The sequence below is a fragment of the Cololabis saira genome, chromosome 15, assembly GCF_033807715.1.
Source record: "Cololabis saira isolate AMF1-May2022 chromosome 15, fColSai1.1, whole genome shotgun sequence".
Classification (NCBI taxonomy): Eukaryota; Metazoa; Chordata; class Actinopteri; order Beloniformes; family Belonidae; genus Cololabis; species Cololabis saira.
The window spans coordinates 44,346,110-44,368,657 of NC_084601.1; the positions used below are offsets into that span (position 1 = coordinate 44,346,110).

A 22,548-nucleotide genomic window follows, 5' to 3' on the forward strand; every position below is an offset into this window, starting at 1 on the left:
ATTTCTCTAACTATCTAGCTCTTGCAGCAGCTCGGTCCATGAGCGTAGCGTCTTTAGTTGATGAACTGGACGCCCACGCCCGGGGAGTGGCCCGTGTTTCCACACTCGGCTACCTGCTGCCGAGGCCACAAGGCTTAATCGATTTTATGTTTTATTCATAAAGTGCTGTTGTTTAGATTTTAGTTCTCTAAATGTTCTCCACAGTCAGATCAGACAACTGTCCACTAATGAAATCAAATCAACACTTCTGGGATCAAAAGTCCGGAGTTCAACAAGCGTTTCGATGATTTAAGTGGAAATCAAAGCGCAGGTGAAACCACTCGGCCGTAGCGTCGACCAACGATCTAACGCAGCTCTTAGCTAAAGCTCTGATCACCCATCATGCCCTGGTGCTGGAGAGACTCTCCATTTGCATTTCATAGAAATTAACATACATTTAAATAGCTTTCAGTTACAGAGTGATGCTAATGTGGAGGCGGAGATGGAAGTCTGGATGGATTTTTTTCCACAGTTGTGTTAAAACTGCAGCTTTTCTGTCACTTTTTTGTACAATTCCTCTCATCACTGATGGTTTTCGGTTCATCCGAAAACTGTTCTTACCATATTGAACATAAACTTTACCTACATACAGTAAGTTTTGACAATAAGCAGCTAAAAGTCCATTCATTTAAATTGTGTTTTAGACTTAGGTTTAGCCTCTATTTTAGCTGCAGTGCTACATGCTCCTTCCTCTACGAAGTTGAACCCGCGCGTCAAATTTTTGTGCTAATTTACAAATCAGGTTTGATGAAAAATATTATCAAACTTAGAAAGCCTTATATTTATTTGGTACTGATTTTTTTAAATGAACTAGAGGGGGCGGCAAAACTCAAGGATTATATCCCGGTTAGAATGTGGACTGGTCATTTGGACGATCCTGTCTTTGGTCCAATTAAGCACAAACCAAATGGGATTGTAAGCAGATACGAACTCAGTTATACTCTATTATATTGTAGTATTATAGTAAAGTAATGATAATGTAATACTATGCATTATAATTACTTTTATTAGTACATACAGAGCCGTCTGGGAAATTTGTGAGGTCCTGTGCGAAATGGCCAGGGGGCCCCTCGCATGCTCGCTGCGCTCACGCGCGCAAAATTTTTGGGTTTTTCGGGTCGGATCGGGTGTCTATATGCGCAATTTTAACTCTTCAATGATCAAAATACTGGACACCTTCCCCTGCCTCATCATCATCTCTTGCCTCGACTCGGGGCCCCACGGCTGCTTGAGACCCGGTCGGATCGGTGATTTTTGTAGCAAATTTATCAAACGAGCCTTTCAGAGAGGCATTAAACTCTTCCATTTTCTTTAGTTTTTTTCTTTTTTCATTCCCTGATGGAAATTTCCTGAATCTGTCTCGTTCTCTCGACATTGTGTTTGTTCCAACTCCACCGTCTGGATCAGAGCAGCTTGTGTCTGCGCTTGGTCTGATCAGTTGTATTGAACAACAGACACATATATTTATTGATATGCACAGACTAGTACACATTTAGGTCTGTAATGGAACGTGACTGTTGATATTTATAAGAGAAAAAAGGAAAAAAAAAATGTATATACAATCATTTTTTTTTTCTTTTTTTCAAAAACGGCCCATAGCGTGAGGCCCCGTGCGGTCGCACGGTTCGCACACCCCTTGTGGCAGCCCTGCATATAATTGAGTATTATATCACTGTATAGAACAGTTATTAAAGTAGGGGTGATCAGTCAGTAGGTTTACAAGCAGCAAAGAGATGGGATTTCTGATCGTATCAGATAACGACATGCAGAAAATCGGATCACTTGTCTGAGTTTACACCAGGGTTATAATAGTTTTTAATTTTTAATTTTAGTTTAGTTTTATTTCGTTTTGACTTTTTCTCCTTCAATACAGTTAGTTTTAATTCGTTTTTAGTGTGGGTTTGCTGGTTTTTATTAGTTTTTATATTTTCAAAAATGCTTAGTTTTAGTTTAGTTTTTATTAGTTTTAGTTTTAGTTTTGACGTAACGGGCCGTGAGGCGTTCAGGTGCCGTAGCTGCCAGTTGGGGAGAAACGGCCAGAGCAGAATAAATTAATCATACCAAGAGTCTTATATTGACAGGGACGAAAATGGAGGAAATTATATCTATAATTTCAGTTTGTTTTAGTTAGTTTTCTAAACACACAATATAGTTTCAGTTAGTTATCGTTTTTTTTCTTTTAATTTTCGTTTTTATTTAGTTCAGTTAACGAAATTGTTTTTTCAATTTTAGTTTTTGTTATTTCGTTCGTTTTCGTGAACGATAATAACTCTGGTTTACATGCTGTTCAGAGATCAGATAACTGGCCAGAGTGAACCCCCCCAGAGTGAACCCCCCAGATAGTTAGAGAAATAACAGGAATAATTGTTCAGTTGCAGCTACAAGCACCAAAATTGGCACACAGACTCCTTAGGGGTTGCTCTTTTGATAAAACCATTGTGCCAGAAAAAAAAAAGATGGCGGCCTTTTTTCAAGATGGACACCATCGAATATACAGTAATATTGCATTTCACAATAAAATCCAATAGAGTTGTCCTATTGGAATGATCTTGGTGTCAAATCATAACTTTTCACTATGTAGAATCTAAATTTGGACCCATGGACTTAAACTTTGGTTTCCTTGTACCAGATATCAGTCCCAGAATCCTAATATTCTGCAAAATTTTATTTTTTTTTGTTATGTTTGACACTGGTAAAATGGATGGCAGTGTATACTTTAGTATTGTTAGAGGTTTTGTGTGTGTTTTTTTGGCACAATGGTTTTATCAAAAGAGCGACCGCTAAGGAGTATGTGTGACAATTTTGGTGCTTGTAGCCGCAACTGAACGATTCACCTGTTTTCTGCCTGTTATTTCTCTAACTAAGAGTAAATTCTCCAACACGCGCAGACTGCAATATCCGATGTACCCGTATACATGGCGTTAACAACCCGATTCTGAACGGGTTATCTAGGTGCTCCAACCCGATTACTAAATGTCCGACATAGGTCAGAACTAGATCGGGTTCAGGTGTTTACATGCAGTTGTTGATGCACGATGTCTTATACGATCAGTAACCCGATTGAACTGCTGCATGTAAACGTACTGAGTGAGGGTTTTCCTCTGCAACGACTTTGTGAGATTAATTAAACTTCTAAACAAGTTTGTCCTTATGAAAACTACCAGAATCGGAATCAGAATCAAGTCAGCTTGGGGAGCTGACTGTTTTTCACATTCTTATCACATGATTAGCAGACGACAGGGCAGCACTTCCTGTGTTCCGTCAGGGGTGTCGACTCTCCGACAACTACCCCATTGTCAGTTGAACCATCTGTTCAAAACCTCCAACAAAGGTCCTGTTTTTAGTTGACCCCTTGACCCTTTGTGTTTTTTAAGGATGTCTGTTTGTTTCTGCATACCATAGATTAGTTGCTCTTTAACTGAACTGTCACGTGAGTGTCTTTTACCCCCAAACATCTGTTCATTGTCCATTATCTATACACAGACAGTCTGTTTACCAAATATGGTCATTCCTGTCACCGATTCTCAATAAAAGCGTCATGCAGAGGAGGAGCCAGCAAGCATTCGTCGAGAGCATCCATAAGAGAGCCATGTTGCTCTGCAGGGCTCCGACTTTGCTTCCCTTCTGCAGAAGGCCTTAAAAATCATTCTACCAGTCTCTGTGTCTTTCCTGGTTATGAATTTATGTTATGTTGATTTAGGGATCCAACAGACTTCACCATGAAGACCTGACTCTTGTCACTCGGACATTTCTGCCAACTAAAGTGGTAAAAAAGGAGATTTTCTTGGTTTTTGATCCAGCAGGACCCCCAACACTGATTTATACTTCCGTATCTTGCTTGGCGCCTCTTGTTTTCTTCTCTTTTGTTTCATTCTTGGGTCAACTTAAAGTCGTAAAGTCGTATGAGAACGTCAGGTGAGTTTGGCTGGAAGGAGTCTTACATCTATTGTACCAAACAGAGCTGCTGCCTCATTTCTGTCGCTGGTACAAATGTTCAGCTCTGATCTCACCTTGTTATCGATGAACGAACAGCACAAACACTGATCACTCAAGTGGAGAGAAGAGAAGCAGAATATTAAACATCTCTGTCAGCATCGCTAACACTTACAGGAGAACCGGGACTTCCTGGAGATCCTGGAAGACCCTGGAGACACAAACAAAACCAGTCAAAAACTAAGAATCCACAGGATTTCAGACTCTGAGGACGACTGACGTCAGCGAGGACTTGCTTACGTCTCTTCCATCTCTGCCGTTCTCTCCAGCGGGCCCTCGGGGGCCTTCAGGGCCGGCGACACCTGGGGGACCTGGAACTGATTTATCAGGCTAAAGGAGGAGAGACAGTTAGCATGAGAGACGGACGTGTTAGCTCGGCTGCAAACTCAAGAATTGTCCATTAATCACAATTAATTGCCATCATGTTTTCTGTTTTGTCGTTGTGTTTTTCAATTTGCCGTTGTGTTTTGCACTTCCAGGCCACCATAGTTTAGGGAACCTTAACTATCTGTCTGTTCGGCAGTTTGGCAAACCGTATGTTTGCAAGATGAAATCATTAAAAAGAGGGAGGCTTGGATGAAACTTCTTAATTTATACAGTTAAAGATCACTTAAGTTCACACCTTCGATCTCGTTATACACCTTCCCTAAGTCCATATTAGTTGGTTCTTGTTAGTGCGAGACACTAATCCAAACCAGAAAATAGAAGAAAAAAAGTAATAATAGATTCAACTGAACAAGAGTTAAGTATCCTCATAAAAGCCTATAATGAAAGTACATGCTGATTAGATCTTGCACAAAGGTCAACGGATCGTCAATAAAAGTAAAAGATAAAATCTATATTGATCTAGGAGAGCAGAAATCAGTGTCAAGGGTGCAAATGGATGTGGTGGCCTAGTTTCTTTTACACATGGAGGTTTGTTGCTATTGGTAATTTTAAATCTGCAACTTCAAAATTCAAATTCAATTCAAAAGTCAAAAAACTTCGGAATTTTGAGAAAAAGTCGAAAAAAAAGTCTGAATTTTGAGAAAAAAGTCAAAATTTTGAGAAAAAGTCATGAAAAAATCGAAATTTTGAGAAAAAAGTCGGAATTTTGAGAAAAAGTCGGAATTTTGAGAAAAAAGTCAGAATTTTGAGAAAAAAGTCAGAATTTTGAGAAAAAAGTCGCAAAAAAAGTCGGAGGTTTGAGAAAAAAGTCGGAATTTTGAGAAAGTAGTCGGAATTTTGAGAAAAAAGTCAGAATTTTGAGAAAGAAGTCAAAATTTTGAGAAAAAGGTCGGAATTTTGAGAAAAAGTCGCGAAAAAGTCGGAATTTCAAAGAAAAAGTTGGAATTTTGAGAAAAAGTCGGAATTTTTTTAAAAAGTTGAGAAAAAATTCGGAATTTTGAGAAAAAAGTCGGAAAAAAGTTGGAATTTTGAGAAAAAAGTCGCGAAAAAAGTCGGATTTTTTTTAAAAAGTCGAGAACAAAGTCGGAATTTTGAGAAAAAAGTCAAAATTTTGAGAAAAAAATCGGAATTTTGAGAAAAAGTCGCGAAAAAAGTCGGAATTTTGAGAGAAAAGTCGGAATTTTGAGAAAAAGTCGAGAAAAAAATCGGAATTTTGAGAAAAAAGACGAAATGTCAAGAAAAAAGTCTAGACTTTTTAAAAAGTCGAGAACAAAGTCGGAATTTTGAGAAAAAAGTCAAAATTTTGAGAAAAAAGTCGCAATTTTGAGAGAAAGTCGCGAAAAAAAGTCGGAATTTTGAGAGAAAAGTCGGAATTTTGAGAAAAAGTCGAGAAAAAAATCGGAATTTTGAGAAAAAAGACGAAATGTCAAGAAAAAAGTCTAGACAAGGACGAGTCTCTAGACAAGGACGAGTCTCTAGACAAGGACGAGTCTCTAGACAAGGACGAGTCTCTAGACAAGGACGAGTCTCTAGACATGGACGAGTCTCTGGACATGGACGAGTCTCTAGACATGGACGAGGACATGGACGAGTCTAGACATGGACGAGTCTCTAGACATGGACGAGTCTCTAGACATGGACGAATTTTGAGAAAAAGTCTGGAATTTTGAAAAAGAAGTCGAGAAAAAAGACGAAATGTTGAGAAAAAAGTCTCTAGACATGGACGAGTCTCTAGACATGGACGAGTCTCTAGACATGGACGAAAAAAGTCGAAATGTCGAGAAAAAAGTCGAAATTTTGAAAAAAAAAGTCTGAATTTTGAGAAAAGGTCGCGAAAAAAGTCGGAATTTTGGAAAAAGTCAAGAAAAAAGTCGGAGGTTTGAGAAAAAAGTCGGAATTTTGAGAAAAAGTCGAGAAAAAAGTCAGAATTTTGAGAAAAAAGTTGAAATGTCAAGAAAAAAGTCTAGACATGGACGAGTCTCTGGACATGGACGAGTCTCTAGACATGGACGAGTCTCTAGACATGGACGAGGACATGGACGAGTCTAGACATGGACGAGTCTCTAGACATGGACGAGGACATGGACGAGTCTAGACATGGACGAGTCTCTAGACATGGACGAGTCTCTAGACATGGACGAGGACATGGACGAGTCTAGACATGGACGAGTCTCTAGACATGGACGAGTCTCTAGACATGGACGAGTCTCTAGACATGGACGAGGACATGGACGAGTCTAGACATGGACGAGTCTCTAGACATGGACGAGGACATGGACGAGTCTAGACATGGACGAGTCTCTAGACATGGACGAGTCTCTAGACATGGACGAGTCTCTAGACATGGACGAATTTTGAGAAAAAGTCTGGAAAAAGTCGGAATTTTGAGAAAAAGTCGGAATTTTGAGTAAGTCGGAATTTTGAAAAAAAAAGTCGAAATGTCGAGACAGAAGTCGAAATGTCAAGAAAAAAGTCGAAATGTCGAGGAAAAAGTTGAAATGCCGAGAAAAAAGACGAAATTTTGAGTCTCTAGTCATGGACGAGTCTCTAGACATGGACGAAAAAAGTCGGAATTTTGGAAAAAGTCAAGAAAAAAGTCGGAGGTTTGAGAAAAAAGTCGGAATTTTGAGAAAAAGTCGAGAAAAAAGTCGGAATTTTGAGAAAAAAGTCGGAATTTTGAGAAAAAAGTCAGAATTTTGAGAAAGAAGTCAACATTTTTAGAAAAAGGTTGGAATTTTGAGAAAAAGTCGGAATTTTGAGAAAAAGTTGAGAAAAAAGTCGGAATTTTGAGTAAAAAGTCCCGAAAAAAGTCGGAATTTTGAGAAAAAAGTCAGAATTTTGAGAAAAAAGTCAGAATTTTGAGAAAAAGTCGAGAAAAAAGTCAGAATTTTGAGAAAAAAGTTGAAATGTCAAGAAAAAGTCTAGACATGGACGAGTCTCTGGACATGGACGAGGACATGGACGAGTCTCTAGACATTGACGAGGACATGGACGAGTCTCTAGACATGGACGAGTCTCTAGACATGGACGAATTTTGAGAAAAAGTCTGGAAAAAAGTGGGAATTTTGAGAAAAAAGTGGGAATTTTGAGAAAAAGTCGGAATTTTGAGAAAAAGTCGCGAAAAAAGTCGAAATGTTGAGAAAAAAGTCTCTAGACATGGACGAGTCTCTAGACATGGACGATAGTGATGCGCGGGTCGGGGTTTTTCCAACCCGCGGGTCCTGCATTAATGAGAAAATATGACCCGCCCCATCCCGCACCGCACCACCATATCTATTTACACAACCCGCCGCTATTAAAACACGATTACACGTTAAATGTGCCATTGAATAAGGCGTCTATTCCGTCTCACTCTCACAAAGGTGAAAACAGGCTTTACAGTGCTGGAAACTGCAACAAATTCAAATCTTAAGCCTGGTAAATAAACAATAAATAAATCCAAAAATAAAAATAAAATTAGGTTTTTGTGGCTATTTGCAATAAACTGAATAATGGAGCATAGGCTATTAACCACATCAATCTAACCAAGGCATTGTCATTCAATGTGCACTGTGCAAAAAAAGAATTGCATCAACTGTGCCGGGGTTTAGTCTGTTTCGCCTGGACTCGAGCACCCGGCCGGCTGAGCTGAAGGTGCGCTCGCTCGATGCACTTGTTGCAGGGATGCAGAGAATCAGAGCAGAGCAGCGCGCATATTCGTTGCAAGTTGCTTGGCGACCGAGAAAAAAAAGGTTTTTCCGGTCTGGCGCCGTTTTCCAATTCATTGTGTATGTGCTGTCGCTGCGCAAGGGCGCAGGGCTTTGCGCCGAGTCTGTGCCCATCCCGGCGGCGTGCGCTTTGGCGTAAAGCTTTCCAATGAATGGGAAAGCCGGCGGCGGGTGCCGCTGTGCGCCCTCTATGTGAAAGCGATTTGCTGTTAAATCAACCATTGTAATAGACTAAGCTGTCATAAGATGTAGCCTATTATTTAATAAATCTTATAACAGCGTTGTCCCAGCTGTTCTTGCGACGTGAGTCCCGCAGCCGCAGGCGGCATCAGCTCGACTCGCCAAAAACTCGCGACTTCAAAAAAATGATTTAACCACACAAAACATGATCTAAAATTATTTTTTAAACTGAATAAAATAATACTATAACGAAAAAACCGTTTTAGGTAACGAATTAACTTAAACAGCGGTCACACAACTTTTTTGACTCTTTCAAACAGGTATCAAAACAACTCAGTTTCTACCCAAACAACATTATAAAACAATATGCAGAATAATCAACAATAATCGCCCTTTTGAAATGCAACAACAATAAACAATAATGATATTATTGGAACGGCTGCAACAAGCATATTGTTTATTATTATTAGGGCTATATTTTTATGAATAGCCTACTAACCGTGGTCTGCTCAGGCTCCCCCGCTGCCGCTGTTTGCGCTTTCGTGACGTCGGGTCGCAGGTTACGTGCTTGCAAGGGATTGGCCCGCCTCACCCGCCCCGCCCATGAAGTGAAAATTTCTTGACCCAACCCAACCCGCCCCGCGGGTTGCCCGCGGGACCCGCGGGTTATGGGTCGACCCGCGCATCACTAATGGACGAGAATGCCGAGAAAAAAGACGAAATTTTGAGTCTCTAGACATGGACAAAAAAAGTCGAAATTTTGAGAAAAAAGTCGAAATTTTGAGAAAAAAGTCGAAATGTCGAGACAAAAGTCGAAATGTCGAGAAAAAAGTTGAAATGTCAAGAAAAAAGTCGAAATGTCAATTAAAAAGCCGAAATGTAGAGAAAAAAGTCGAAATGTCGGAAAAAAAGTCGAAATGTCGGGAAAAAAGTTGCAATGTCGAGATTAATGTTGAAGTACAATCTCGAGAAAAAAGCCGAAATGTCGAGAAAAAAGTCGAAATGTCGAGAAAGAAAGAAAAGAAGAAAAAAGGAAAAAAGAGGAAAAAAAGAGAAAAAAAAACAAAGAAAAAAAAGGAAAAAAAGTCAAACATTTTTGAAAAAGCTCCAGGAGCCACTAGGGCGGCGCTAGATGCGGCTCTAGAGCCGCGAGTTGTTGATCCCTGCTCTAGAAAATGGACGAGGTTCCAGACAATGTTTCAAAATTGTCCTCTTTCATGATTCATATCCAGTTTATTTTAGGCAGATTCATCTCAGAATGACCGGACACTATTTCCTACAAAACCACCCCCTCAAATGTGTGGGAAACCCCCAGGAACAGTGGAGAAAGGAGGAATAAGGAGCACCAGATATTTAAACTTACCGTAAAACAGTGAACTAATAACCACCACCGTGAAACAGATACAGGATAAAGCACTAATGGAGTCACTACTGGACTAAACTAGGTGAGTGGCTTCTCATCACAGAGCAAACAGGAAGTAGAGAAGAAGAATAAATACCTCAGCATTGGCATACATCTGCAGAAGCAAGAGAAACCAGAGAAAAGGAGAGTTAGCTAAAGTCGTTACACCACCGTCACCAAAAGAGTCAGCAGAAGCACAACAGTTCAGAACCTGTTCAGAAACAGTTCAGAACCCGTTAGGAACCCGTTCAGAATCGTTCAGAAACCCGTTCAGAAACAGTTCAGAACCCTTCAGAACCCCTTAGGAACCCTTTAGAACCCGTTCAGAACCCTTTCAGAACCACAGTAAGAGGAACATCATGCTGTTGTTTCCATGAAAAGCCCCGTCAACAGAACCCCTAATTCCCATGTTAGCCTGAGGAGTTTAGGACTACAGTCATTTACATCTTAGTACATCTGGCTAAATAAATAATATTTTCATTCCGGCTACATTGACATTTCATTATTGTTTTGTAGTGAGGGAAATTAAGTCAGGTTTTTAGGAGAATCGTTCACTTTGTGAGACAAGCACCAAATGTTGCATGAACATTGCCTAGCACCTACTTATGCAGAAAAGCCCGTTAGCCACCTGAAAATCCAAGATGGCGGCCGTTTTTCAAGATGGCGGCCGTTTTTCAAGCTGGCTGTCTTATGAAAGCTAAAACAAGGTTGTCAGTGTAGAACTTGAATTGTTGAACATATTTTAATGATCTCTTTATCATGTGTTTTGGCAAAACAAATTCTATGATGTCAATACAAATTAAATATGGCTTCCAGTTTTCAAGATGGTCGGCCAATTTTGACTAATATGATCTGTTTTCTGATGCAATTCGATCAGAAATTACGTTTCCAAATTTTAACCGGATTAAAATCTAAAAAAAAAAAACATTTATAAAAAATGTTTATGATAATCGCCGATCTACAAGCTCATAATGCGATGAAACGTTGTGAGGTCGAAAAAAACATAAAAACGGCTTTTGTGGCAGCCATTATGGAAAACGGCAGCCATATTGTTTTTTTGCGTGGCTAACTGGCTTTTTTGAAAAAATAGACCTAGAACATACTTTGTGCAAAATTTGGCGCTTGTCTCACAAAGTGAACGGTCGTTTCACTAATGTGCCTGGCTATTGCTGGCGGAGAGAAGTGAAAAACAGTTTTAATCCTCAATGCAGGGGTCTTCAACCGGGGGTCTGCGACCCCTACGGGGGCCGCGGAGGTACTGCAGGGGGTCTCCAACAATTTTAACCTCGTAATTTCTGAGAGCGATAATAATCTACTTTGACAATAACTATTTAGTCTACAACTCTACATAAATGATTCCCATGACGTGAGTCATGTGACTAATGTCAACTTTAGAGCGGAAAAACGAGCTAGCTAGCTATGATGATCACCATGAAGAGCGGCTGTTTGTGGATATTTACTGGTATAATCATGTATTTTGGACAAATTACATTACTGGATTGGATCGTCTGGACCTTTCTGACTAACCAGACCATTTTTGTGGGAATATTTTTGACCGGACGAGTTCTATGAGGCTTCATCGGTGAGTTGCATCATCTGCGGATATCTTTGTCTGTTTATATTGCTGGAATCACAAGAATCTTATCTTTCTAAGCAAGATTTGTAAGATTTGTAAATGACCTAGTTTTGTAAATTTTGGACTGAGTGTGGACTGAATATGGACCGCGAGCCGGGTGAATGGGTGAACATTTGTTGCTAAATTGACTTGTCTATTTCCCTATTTAACTATTTAGACCTGAAGGATAAATTAGTGACGATAACGAAGTCTAAAGCTGGAGATTGTAACGTTCCAGCTCGGCCTAACGTTACTCCTTCCACGTCTGACGAGGACAAAGTTTCATCAACCGTAAACACGTGTAGCTAAAAACCCAGCCAGGAATTGGAGAATAAGGTGATAGAAGCAGAATAATACACATTGTAAAGTTATTATAAGTTATTAAAACCTAACACATTAAAGAAAGGGAAAAAAATCTGAATTCCTAGCGGGGAACCTGCTCTGTTTTTCTCTCATCTAAGCGCTAAAAAATGTTGAAGACCCCTGCCTTAATGTTATAAACTCTAAAATTTAGCTGCAGTTAAACTGAGAGTATTTGTTGTTCTCCTCCTGAAACGGCTCTAGGAATGCTGGGATTCTACCAGAATCAAAGGGAACCAGAATCCGGGTTATTTACCTCGGAGGCAGGAAGTTCGCTGCAGCTCTCTCTCTGGGCTCGGTTCGGGTCGCAGTGAATCAACATCCACTGGAGTTCAAACTGAAACAGAGACATTAACGTTAATGGATCAACATCCACTGGAGTTCAAACTGGAAAACAGACATTCATGTTAATACGACTGAGTTATCAGGCAGCGGCATCATTTACAGCCCTGAAAACCTCCACTTTAACCCCACCATGGGCAGACATGTAGGGCCACTGATACTGGGACCGACACTAAATGTGGGGGACATGTGGCCCCTCCTAATGTTGAAGTACCATTTTGAGAAAAAATGACATGAAAAAGGTTGAAATGTCGAGAAAAAAGTCGAAATGTCAAGATCAATGTTGAAGTAGAATTTTGAGAAAAAATATTGAGAAAAAAGTTGAAATGTCTAGATTAATGTTGAACTACCATTTCGAGAAAATGTCAAAATGTTGAGAAAAAAGTCAAAATTTCGTGAATAAAGTTCAAATGTTGGATAATTAGCGCTAGGGGGGTGCGTTTTTTTCCTGAATGGTTTATCATCTTCTCTAGGATCTTCTCTAGATCTTGCTGGAGTAGTTGGATGTCGAAAAAAGGATTGTTATCTTAAATCATATTCTCAACAGAAGAAGGAGGAGGAGAAGGAGGAGATGGGATGTGCGCCTATGGAACCAATCGGGGCAAAATATGGGAGAATTTTCAGTGCTTGTTCGACCTCTGCGAGACATGGACGAAGAAATGCACTTCAGGTAACTGTTGTTCTCAGGCATCATGCCTGATTTCATGCATACAGCAGTCTCAAATTCATATGAAACTTATTGCAGATGTCTTGTTACCATTGTTTTATTGTGTGGTGTGTATTTTCAATGTTTTATGTAGGACTAATGAGATGGAATTAGCTTTCTACTAAATCTGGTGCTCATGTTTTCTCTGTTTTCTCTCCGTTTACAAGCAAAGGCAAAGACACGGTTTTTGCAAATCTCCACTTTGGCCGGAGTTTTCGGAAATTATCGTTTTTGGAGACTTTGAGCTTCGTTTTCGTGTAAATGTTGTTTTTGTGTAATGTTGAAATACAATTTCAAGAAATAAGTCGAAATGCCTAGAAAAAAGTCAAAATGTCGAGATTAACATTGAAGTCCAATTTAAACGTGACATAAGTTCTTACCACCACGGAGGCGTCGGGGTCGGCGTCCAGCCGGCCAATCAGAGTGTCCCCCTCGGTGTTGATCGGTCCTTTACCCTTGATGGGTTTACGGTCCACCGGCTGGCAGTCGACGTACAGAGTTACCTGGTCGCGCTCAACGCCGATCATCACCTGGAAATGTGGAGGAAAACAGACAAATGTTGAGAAAAAAGTCTAAATGTTGAGAAAAAAGTCTAAATGTTGAGAAAAAAGTCGAAATTTTGAGAAAAAAGTCGAAATGTTGAGAAAAAAGTCAACATTTTGAGAAAAAGTCAAAATTTTGAGAAAAAAGTCGAAATGTTGAGAAAAAAGTTGAAATTTTGAGAAAAAAGTTGAAATTTTGAGAAAAAAGACGAAATGTTGAGAAAAAATCCGAAATATTGAGAAAAAAGTCGAAATATTGAGAAAAAAGTTGAAATGTTGAGAAAAAAGTCGAAATGTTGAGAAAAAAGTTGACATTTTGAGAAAAAAGTCGAAATGTTGAGAAAAAAGTCGAAATGTTGAGAAAAAAGTCAAAATTTTGAGAAAAAAGCCGAAATGTTGAGAAAAAAGTCGAAATGTTGAGAAAAAAGTCGAAATGTTGAGAAAAAAGTCAAAATTTTGAGAAAAAAGTCGAAAAGTTGGGAAAAAAGTCGAAAAGTTGAGAAAAAAGACGAAATGTTGAGAAAAAAGCCGAAATATTGAGAAAAAAGTCGAAATATTGAGAAAAAAGACAAAATGTTCAGAAAAAAGTTGAAATTTTGAGAAAAAAGTCAAAATATTGAGAAAAAAGTCAAAATTTTGAGAATAAAGCCAAAATATTGAGAAAAAAGACGAAATATTTAGAAAAAAAGTCGAAATATTGAGAAGAAAGACGAAATGTTGAGAAAAAAGTTGACATTTTGAGAAAAAAGTCAAAATGTTGAGAAAAAAGTCGAAATATTGAGAAAAAAGACGAAATGTTGAGAAAAAAGTTGAAATGTTGAGAAAAAATTCAAAATTTTTAGAAAAAAGTCGAAATATTGAGAAAAAAGACGAAATGTTGAGAAAAAAGTCAAAATTTTGAGAAAAAAGTCGAAATGTTGAGAAAAAAGTCAAAATTTTGAGAAAAAAGACGAAATGTTGAGAAAAAAGTCAAAAATTGGAGAAAAAAGTCGAAATGTTGAGAAAAAAGTCGAAATATTGAGAAAAAAGTCGAAATGTTGAGAAAAAAGATGAAATGTTGATAAAAAAGTCGAAATATTGAGAAAAAAGACTAAATATTTAGAAAAAAAGCCGAAATATTTAGAAAAAAAGTCGAAATATTGAGAGAAAAGACGAAATGTTGAGAAAAAAGTCAAAATTTTGAGAAAAAAGTCGAAATGTTGAGAAAAAAGTTGAAATTTTGAGAAAAAAGTCAAAATATTGAGAAAAAAGACGAAATGTTGAGAAAAAAGTTGAAATTTTGAGAAAAAAGTCAAAATTTTGTGAAAAAAGTTGAAATTTTGAGAAAAAAGTCAAAAATTTGAGAAAAAAGTCGAAATGTTGAGAAAAAAGTCGAAATGTTGAGAAAAAAGTTGAAATTTTGAGAAAAAGTCAAAATTTTGAGAAAAAAGTCGAAATGTTGAGAAAAAAGTTGAAATTTTGAGAAAAAAGTTGAAATTTTGAGAAAAAAGACGAAATGTTGAGAAAAAAGCCGAAATATTGAGAAAAAAGTCGAAATATTGAGAAAAAAGTCGAAATATTGAGAAAAAAGTCGAAATGTTGAGAAAAAAGTCGAAATGTTGAGAAAAAAGTTGACATTTTGAGAAAAAAGTCGAAAAGTTGGGAAAAAAGTCGAAAAGTTGAGAAAAAAGACGAAATGTTGAGAAAAAAGCCGAAATATTGAGAAAAAAGTCGAAATATTGAGAAAAAAGACAAAATGTTCAGAAAAAAGTTGAAATTTTGAGAAAAAAGTCAAAATATTGAGAAAAAAGTCAAAATTTTGAGAATAAAGCCAAAATATTGAGAAAAAAGACGAAATATTTAGAAAAAAAGTCGAAATATTGAGAAGAAAGACGAAATGTTGAGAAAAAAGTTGACATTTTGAGAAAAAAGTCAAAATGTTGAGAAAAAAGTCGAAATATTGAGAAAAAAGACGAAATGTTGAAAAAAAAGTTGAAATGTTGAGAAAAAATTCAAAATTTTGAGAAAAAAGTCGAAATATTGAGAAAAAGACGAAATGTTGAGAAAAAAGTCAAAAATTGGAGAAAAAAGTCGAAATGTTGAGAAAAAAGTCAAAATTTTGAGAAAAAAGACGAAATGTTGAGAAAAAAGTCAAAAATTGGAGAAAAAAGTCGAAATGTTGAGAAAAAAGTCGAAATATTGAGAAAAAAGTCGAAATGTTGAGAAAAAAGATGAAATGTTGATAAAAAAGTCGAAATATTGAGAAAAAAGACGAAATGTTGAGAAAAAAGTCAAGATTTTGAGAAAAAAGTCGAAATGTTGAGAAAAAAGTTGAAATTTTGAGAAAAAAGTCAAAATATTGAGAAAAAAGACGAAATGTTGAGAAAAAAGTTGAAATTTTGAGAAAAAAGTCAAAATTTTGTGAAAAAAGTTGAAATTTTGAGAAAAAAGTCAAAATTTTGTGAAAAAAGTTGAAATTTTGAGAAAAAAGTCAAAATTTTGTGAAAAAAGTTGAAATTTTGAGAAAAAAGTCAAAAATTTGAGAAAAAAACTCGAAATGTTAAGAAAAAAGACGAAATGTTGAGAAAAAAGTCAAAATTTTGAGAAAAAAGTCGAAAAGTTGAGAAAAAGGTCAAAATTTGGAGAAAAAGGTCGAAATGTTTAGAAAAAAGTCAAAATTTTGAGAAAAAAGTCGAAATGTTGAGAAAAAAGTCGAAATGTTGAGAAAAAAGTCAAAATTTTGAGAAAAAGTCAAAATTTTGAGAAAAAAGTCGAAATGTTGAGAAAAAAGTTGAAATTTTGAGAAAAAAGTTGAAATTTTGAGAAAAAAGACGAAATGTTGAGAAAAAAGCCGAAATATTGAGAAAAAAGTCGAAATATTGAGAAAAAAAGTCGAAATGTTGAGAAAAAAGTCGAAATGTTGAGAAAAAAGTTGACATTTTGAGAAAAAAGTCGAAATGTTGAGAAAAAAGTCGAAATGTTGAGAAAAAAGTCAAAATTTTGAGAAAAAAGCCGAAATGTTGAGAAAAAAGTCGAAATGTTGAGAAAAAAGTCGAAATGTTGAGAAAAAAGTCAAAATTTTGAGAAAAAAGTCGAAAAGTTGAGAAAAAAGTCGAAAAGTTGAGAAAAAAGTCGAAAAGTTGAGAAAAAAGACGAAATGTTGAGAAAAAAGCCGAAATACTGAGAAAAAAGTCGAAATATTGAGAAAAAAGACAAAATGTTCAGAAAAAAGTTGAAATTTTGAGAAAAAAGTCAAAATATTGAGAAAAAAGTCAAAATTTTGAGAATAAAGCCAAAATATTGAGAAAAAAGACGAAATATTTAGAAAAAAAGTCGAAATATTGAGAAGAAAGACGAAATGTTGAGAAAAAAGTTGACATTTTGAGAAAAAAGTCAAAATGTTGAGAAAAAAGTCGAAATATTGAGAAAAAAGACGAAATGTTGAGAAAAAAGTTGAAATGTTGAGAAAAAATTCAAAATTTTGAGAAAAAAGTCGAAATATTGAGAAAAAGACGAAATGTTGAGAAAAAAGTCAAAATTTTGAGAAAAAAGTCGAAATGTTGAGAAAAAAGTCAAAATTTTGAGAAAAAAGACGAAATGTTGAGAAAAAAGTCAAAAATTGGAGAAAAAAGTCGAAATGTTGAGAAAAAAGTCGAAATATTGAGAAAAAAGTCGAAATGTTGAGAAAAAAGATGAAATGTTGATAAAAAAGTCGAAATATTGAGAAAAAAGACGAAATGTTGAGAAAAAAGTCAAAATTTTGAGAAAAAAGTCGAAATGTTGAGAAAAAAGTTGAAATTTTGAGAAAAAAGTCAAAATATTGAGAAAAAAGACAAAATGTTGAGAAAAAAGTTGAAATTTTGAGAAAAAAGTCAAAATTTTGTGAAAAAAGTTGAAATTTTGAGAAAAAAGTCAAAAATTTGAAAAAAACTCGAAATGTTGAGAAAAAAGACGAAATGTTGAGAAAAAAGTCAAAATTTTGAGAAAAAAGTCGAAAAGTTGAGAAAAAGGTCAAAATTTGGAGAAAAAGGTCGAAATGTTGAGAAAAAAGTCAAAATTTTGAGAAACAAGTCGAAATGTTGAGAAAAAAGTCGAAATGTTGAGAAAAAAGCCGAAATATTGAGAAAAAAGTTGAAATGTCCAGATTAATGTTGAGGTACAAAGTGGATAAATCGTCACCTTGTGCCACTTGGTGTTGAAGAGCACCGACAGGCCGGGGAACGTGACGGTCTGCAGGTTTCCGTCGGCTCCCATCAGGAAGTATTCCAGCGCCTGCTCGTCTCCGTTCAGCCGTAATCCCGCCTGCTTGTTTCCGTCCTCGTCCACAACCTGCCACACGTTCCACACCTGCTTCACCGAGCTCTTCATCATCCGGAACGTCGTCATGAACGAGTACTCGTCCGGGAATCCTCGGGGGAAGTTCAGCCTGGGAGGGAAAAGGAGCAGGGTTAAGAAACAGAACATACCATGCGCTATACCAAAGATAGCTATCAGAGGATCCGGCTGAACTACAGTTTTGAAGACCTCTGATAGTGATTGATAGGTTTGCAGGTTGGGACAGAGCCAGAATGTGTGTGCTAGGGAGGCTGGAGAGGCCTTATAATAATAATAATAATTAATTTAACTTGTCACTTTACATTTAATGAAACTCAAAGTGCTAAACTTAGACCATTATTCATTCATACACATCCTCACTGGTGGTGGTAGCTACGTCTGTAGCCACAGCTGCTACGTTTGTAGCCACAGCTGCTACGTTTGTAGCCTCAGCTGCTACGTTTGTAGCCACAGCTGCTACGTTTGTAGCCACAGCTGCTACGTTTGTAGCCTCAGCTGCTACGTTTGTAGCCACAGCTACTACGTTTGTAGCCTCAGCTGCTACGTTTGTAGCCACAGCTACTACGTTTGTAGCCACGGCTGCAATGTTTGTAGTCACAGCTGCTACGTTTGTAGCCACAGCTGCTACGTTTGTAGCCACAGCTACTACATTTGTAGCCACAGCTGCTACGTTTTGTAGCCACAGCTGCTACGTTTGTAGCCACAGCTACTACGTTTGTAGCCACAGCTGCTACGTTTGTAGCCACAGCTGCTACGTTTGTAGCCACAGCTGCTACGTTTGTAGCCACAGCTGCTACGTTTTGTAGCCACAGCTGCTACGTTTTGTAGCCACAGCTGCTACGTTTGTAGCCACAGCTACTACGTTTTGTAGCCACAGCTGCTACGTTTTGTAGCCACAGCTGCTACGTTTGTAGCCACGGCTGCTACGTTTGTAGCCTCAGCTGCTACGTTTGTAGCCACAGCTACTACGTTTTGTAGCCACAGCTGCTACGTTTTGTAGCCACAGCTGCTACGTTTGTAGCCACAGCTGCTACGTTTGTAGCCACAGCTACTACGTTTGTAGCCACAGCTGCTACGTTTGTAGCCACAGCTGCTACGTTTGTAGCCACAGCTACTACGTTTGTAGCCACAGCTGCTACGTTTGTAGCCACAGCTGCCCTGCAGACTGACGGAAGCGTGGCTGCCATATTGACCAAACGGCCCCTCCGACCACCACCAACATTCATACGTTCACACGGGACAGGTGGGTAAGGTGTCTTGCCCAAGGACACTACGACAGCAACTGGGACAGAGCGGGATTCGAACCGCCGACCTTTGGATCATTGGACGACCCGCTCTACCACCTGATCTACTGCTGCCCCAATACATGCCTTACACCTGTCACACCTGGGATCTACATTGGGAAACATTTTAGAAAGTCTTACTCTAGAATAATGAAGGGCGATGCAACACCCTAAATTGAATGAGGCCATGGCGAGCACAGATTGATGTATGCACTAGGGATGGGACGATACGGTAACTCACCATTCAATACTGTGGTGATATGTGGCCCACGATAACGATAATATCACCGTACACGATATCTACCATATTCCATATATTGTAAGAAATTTCATCAACGATAAATCACGATCTATGTGACTGAAAAAGAAAAAATACCCATAAAAAGGAAAACGTCTGTAGTTATGCATTTATTCAATGCCAAAACAAATAAAGTAACTTTGTAAAGAGCCATGTAGCACCCTATAATGTAATAATTTCCTGAAAATGTAATAACGCCTAAAAATTTAATAAAATTTGCAATTAACTCAATCGAAAATGTAATAAAATCCAATAATGTAATAACTTCACCAATAATGTAATAAAATATCCTGACTGATATTGTAATAACATTTTTACCGATAATGTAATACCTTATTACATTATTGGGAATTTATTACATTTTCAGGTGGGTCTTTTTTTCTCCAAAACTGATAATGTAATATATTTGTTCATTTTCAGTCCAGAGTTCTACATTTTGTGTTTTAAGTATCTAAGAATGTTATATAATCTGGATTTGAAACACCAGAATGACTATTGGGTTAAATTACAGACTTTAAGTTCCATGTAATAAATTCCCAATAACGTAATAAGGTTTTATATTATCGGTAAAAATGTTATTACAATATCCGTCAGGATGTTTTATTAAATTATTGGGTTTTTTACATTTTCGATTGAGTTAAGTGCAAATTTTATTACATTTTCAGGCGTTATTACATTATCAGGAAATTATTACATTATAGGAAATTATTACATCATAGGGTGCTACAAGCCTCACTGCCTCCTAGGCGTGTAAATGTAAACACTGTTGGACTAATTGAAGTGCATGAACAATAGTGCGGTGACAAGCGCCTAAATCCATTATGTGTGTTGTAATAAAATATCCATATTTGCCGTCAGTTTATCGATCATTTATTGCGACAGAAAGGGCAACAATATATTGCAATATCGATTTTCAATATCGATCGATGTTTCAAGTGCACCTCTCTTCTTTAAATTGCAATTGAATTTTTTTCTTCTTCTATTTTCTTTTTCTTCATCCTTGTATTTGTGTGAAACAAAATAAAATAAAATAATAAAGAAATAAAGCCTGGAGGAGGCGGTTAGGGAGCAGAATTTCAGATGAGTTTGTCAAACTCAAAGAAAAGTCTTTCAAAGGCTGTTACGCTCAAACACTCCCGTACGTCAAAACTAATATACGATCGTAAAATAAGCACTTTTCTGCAAAAACCGTCGTCAGATCAAGAGCATAGAGGGAAATAACTCACAGCTTTGTCGTCCACGCCCTTGAGATTAAACGTACGTTTCATGTTTCAAAGAAACAGGTTTGAGGACGGGAGTCGTCTCGTCCCGTAAATCACAATTCAGTTCTGACATGAATCTCTGCTCTCTGCAGCTTTTTAACGAGCCAGGTTCTCGGTGGGCGGTGAGTTCATACGTGGATTATACGGTCTTGTAAACGATGGAGGTGAAGCAATAAAAGGAGTTTCCTGTAACCCAATAAAACAAATAAATACCTCCGTTTCAGCTATCAGTCCGTTTCTAGGAGATTTGAGTGCCTCTTTTAAGTCAAGCATAACAAATCATGGTGTTGTCTTTGACAGAGACGTGTCATTAGAACACGAGGAACCGTTTTTACCATTTAATTTTATAGTTAAAACGAAAGTCATGATTCCTCCGGAGCAGAGCCAGCTAGCATAGCGGCAAGTTTCTGCAGGTAATTATGATACAAAACCGTTACAGGCTTATTGACTCCGGCCCTCGACTGTATACTGCATACTACATACTAAATACTGAATACTACATACTGCTTACTGCTTACTACATACTACATACTGCATACTGTGCACAAAGGTTAACTTGTGTCTGTGTCCTTGCCAATATATTATAAACTGCCAAGAACTGCATACTGCATACTACATACTACGTACCTCTTACTACATATCACATACTACATACTACATACTGCTTACTGCCAAACACTCATAGTTCCAAACATGACTTATTGTGTGGAGGTTTGGGGCTTTAAGGATAATTATTAGATCTGACTATTATTATTTTATTTTATTTATTTATTTATTTATTTATTTATTTATTTATTTATTTAGTTTCCCTTTTTTCTTCTTTTTTTTCCTTTTTTCTCTTTTTTTCTTTTTTTCTCTTTTTTTCTTTTCGTCTTTTTTTCTTTATTTCTTTTTTTTAATTTTAAATGCTAATGTTTCAGATTTAAACTGATCACCTGATAAAAGGAGAAGGTTCGGCATTAAAATTACTTATTTGCCCTCTAGTGGACACATGAATTACTGCATTAAAATGACTTATTTGCCCTCTAGTGGACACATGAATTACTGCATTAAAATGACTTATTTGCCCTCTAGTGGACATAATAATTACTGATTACTAATTACATTTTACTTTTTCATTTTTTGTTTTGTAAAAATGGCTTAACTTGTACAAGGCTTACTACATACTACATACTGTCCACAAAGGTTAACTTATGTCTGTGTCCTTGCCAATATATTATAAACTGCCGAGAACTGCATACTGCATACTGCATACTACATGCTACATACTACATGCTACATGCTACATACTGCATACTGCATACTTCAAACCGCATACTGCGTACTGCATACTGTATACCACACCCCAGACGGGCTTCACAAAAACACTTCAGCTGCCATCAATTATTTTATTTTTGGTGAAGCACCTTGTGACATTCCTTTGTCTGTGAAAGGTGCTATAGAAATAAACTTTACTTAATTTACTTCCTCCCTTCCCACTGTTGCCTGGGGTCAGAAAGTGTCACATATTTCTCCCTGAAAGGCTTCAGATCCAGTGAAACTGGAACTTTGTATTTATATTCAACAGAAAAGGCTGGATTAAACTCAGACGGAGGAGCCAGCGAGTTACGTAACGGCCTCTAAAGAAAGCTGGCGTGCAGGAGAGGCATTAGCATTAGCCGGAACGGACTAGAGCAGACGCAGCGGGAAACACCGGAGAGGCATTAGCATTAGCTGGGACGGACTAAAGCAGGCGCAGCGGGAAACACCGGAGAGGCATTAGCATTAGCTGGGACGGACTAGAGCAGACGCAGCGGGAAACACCGGGGGACGTCTTTACTTACGTAACATTATTAAAGTCCCTAAAAACCTGAAATCAGCCACTGTCCTTCAACATCACGCCTAACAAACACTCATAGTTCCAAACATTTACATACTAATTGTGTGGAGGTTTGGGGTAACACCTAGAAAACAAATACAAACCCTATTTTCTTATTACAGAAAAGAGCTTTAAGGATAATTAATAGATCTGAGTATTATTATTTTATTTCTTTATTTCTTTATTTTTATTTATTTTTTTCCTTTTCTTTTCTTTTTTTAATCTTTTTTTCTTTTTTCCTCTTTTTTCTCTTTTTTCCT

General features: G+C 37.3%; 1 protein-coding gene across 1 annotated transcript in view; it reads right to left on the reverse strand.

Annotated features, from left to right (window-relative positions):
• Positions 1–22,548, reverse strand: part of LOC133460969 (collagen alpha-1(IX) chain) — a 65,589-nt gene that overhangs the window by 22,512 nt on the left and 20,529 nt on the right. The window contains exons 5-10 of the mRNA XM_061741679.1: positions 17,432–17,678; positions 13,112–13,261; positions 11,940–12,020; positions 9,806–9,823; positions 4,273–4,362; positions 4,148–4,183 (exon numbers count right to left, since the gene is read on the reverse strand). Coding sequence (XP_061597663.1) covers positions 4,148–4,183; positions 4,273–4,362; positions 9,806–9,823; positions 11,940–12,020; positions 13,112–13,261; positions 17,432–17,678 — 622 coding nt within the window. The remainder of the gene's footprint in view (positions 1–4,147; positions 4,184–4,272; positions 4,363–9,805; positions 9,824–11,939; positions 12,021–13,111; positions 13,262–17,431; positions 17,679–22,548) is intronic.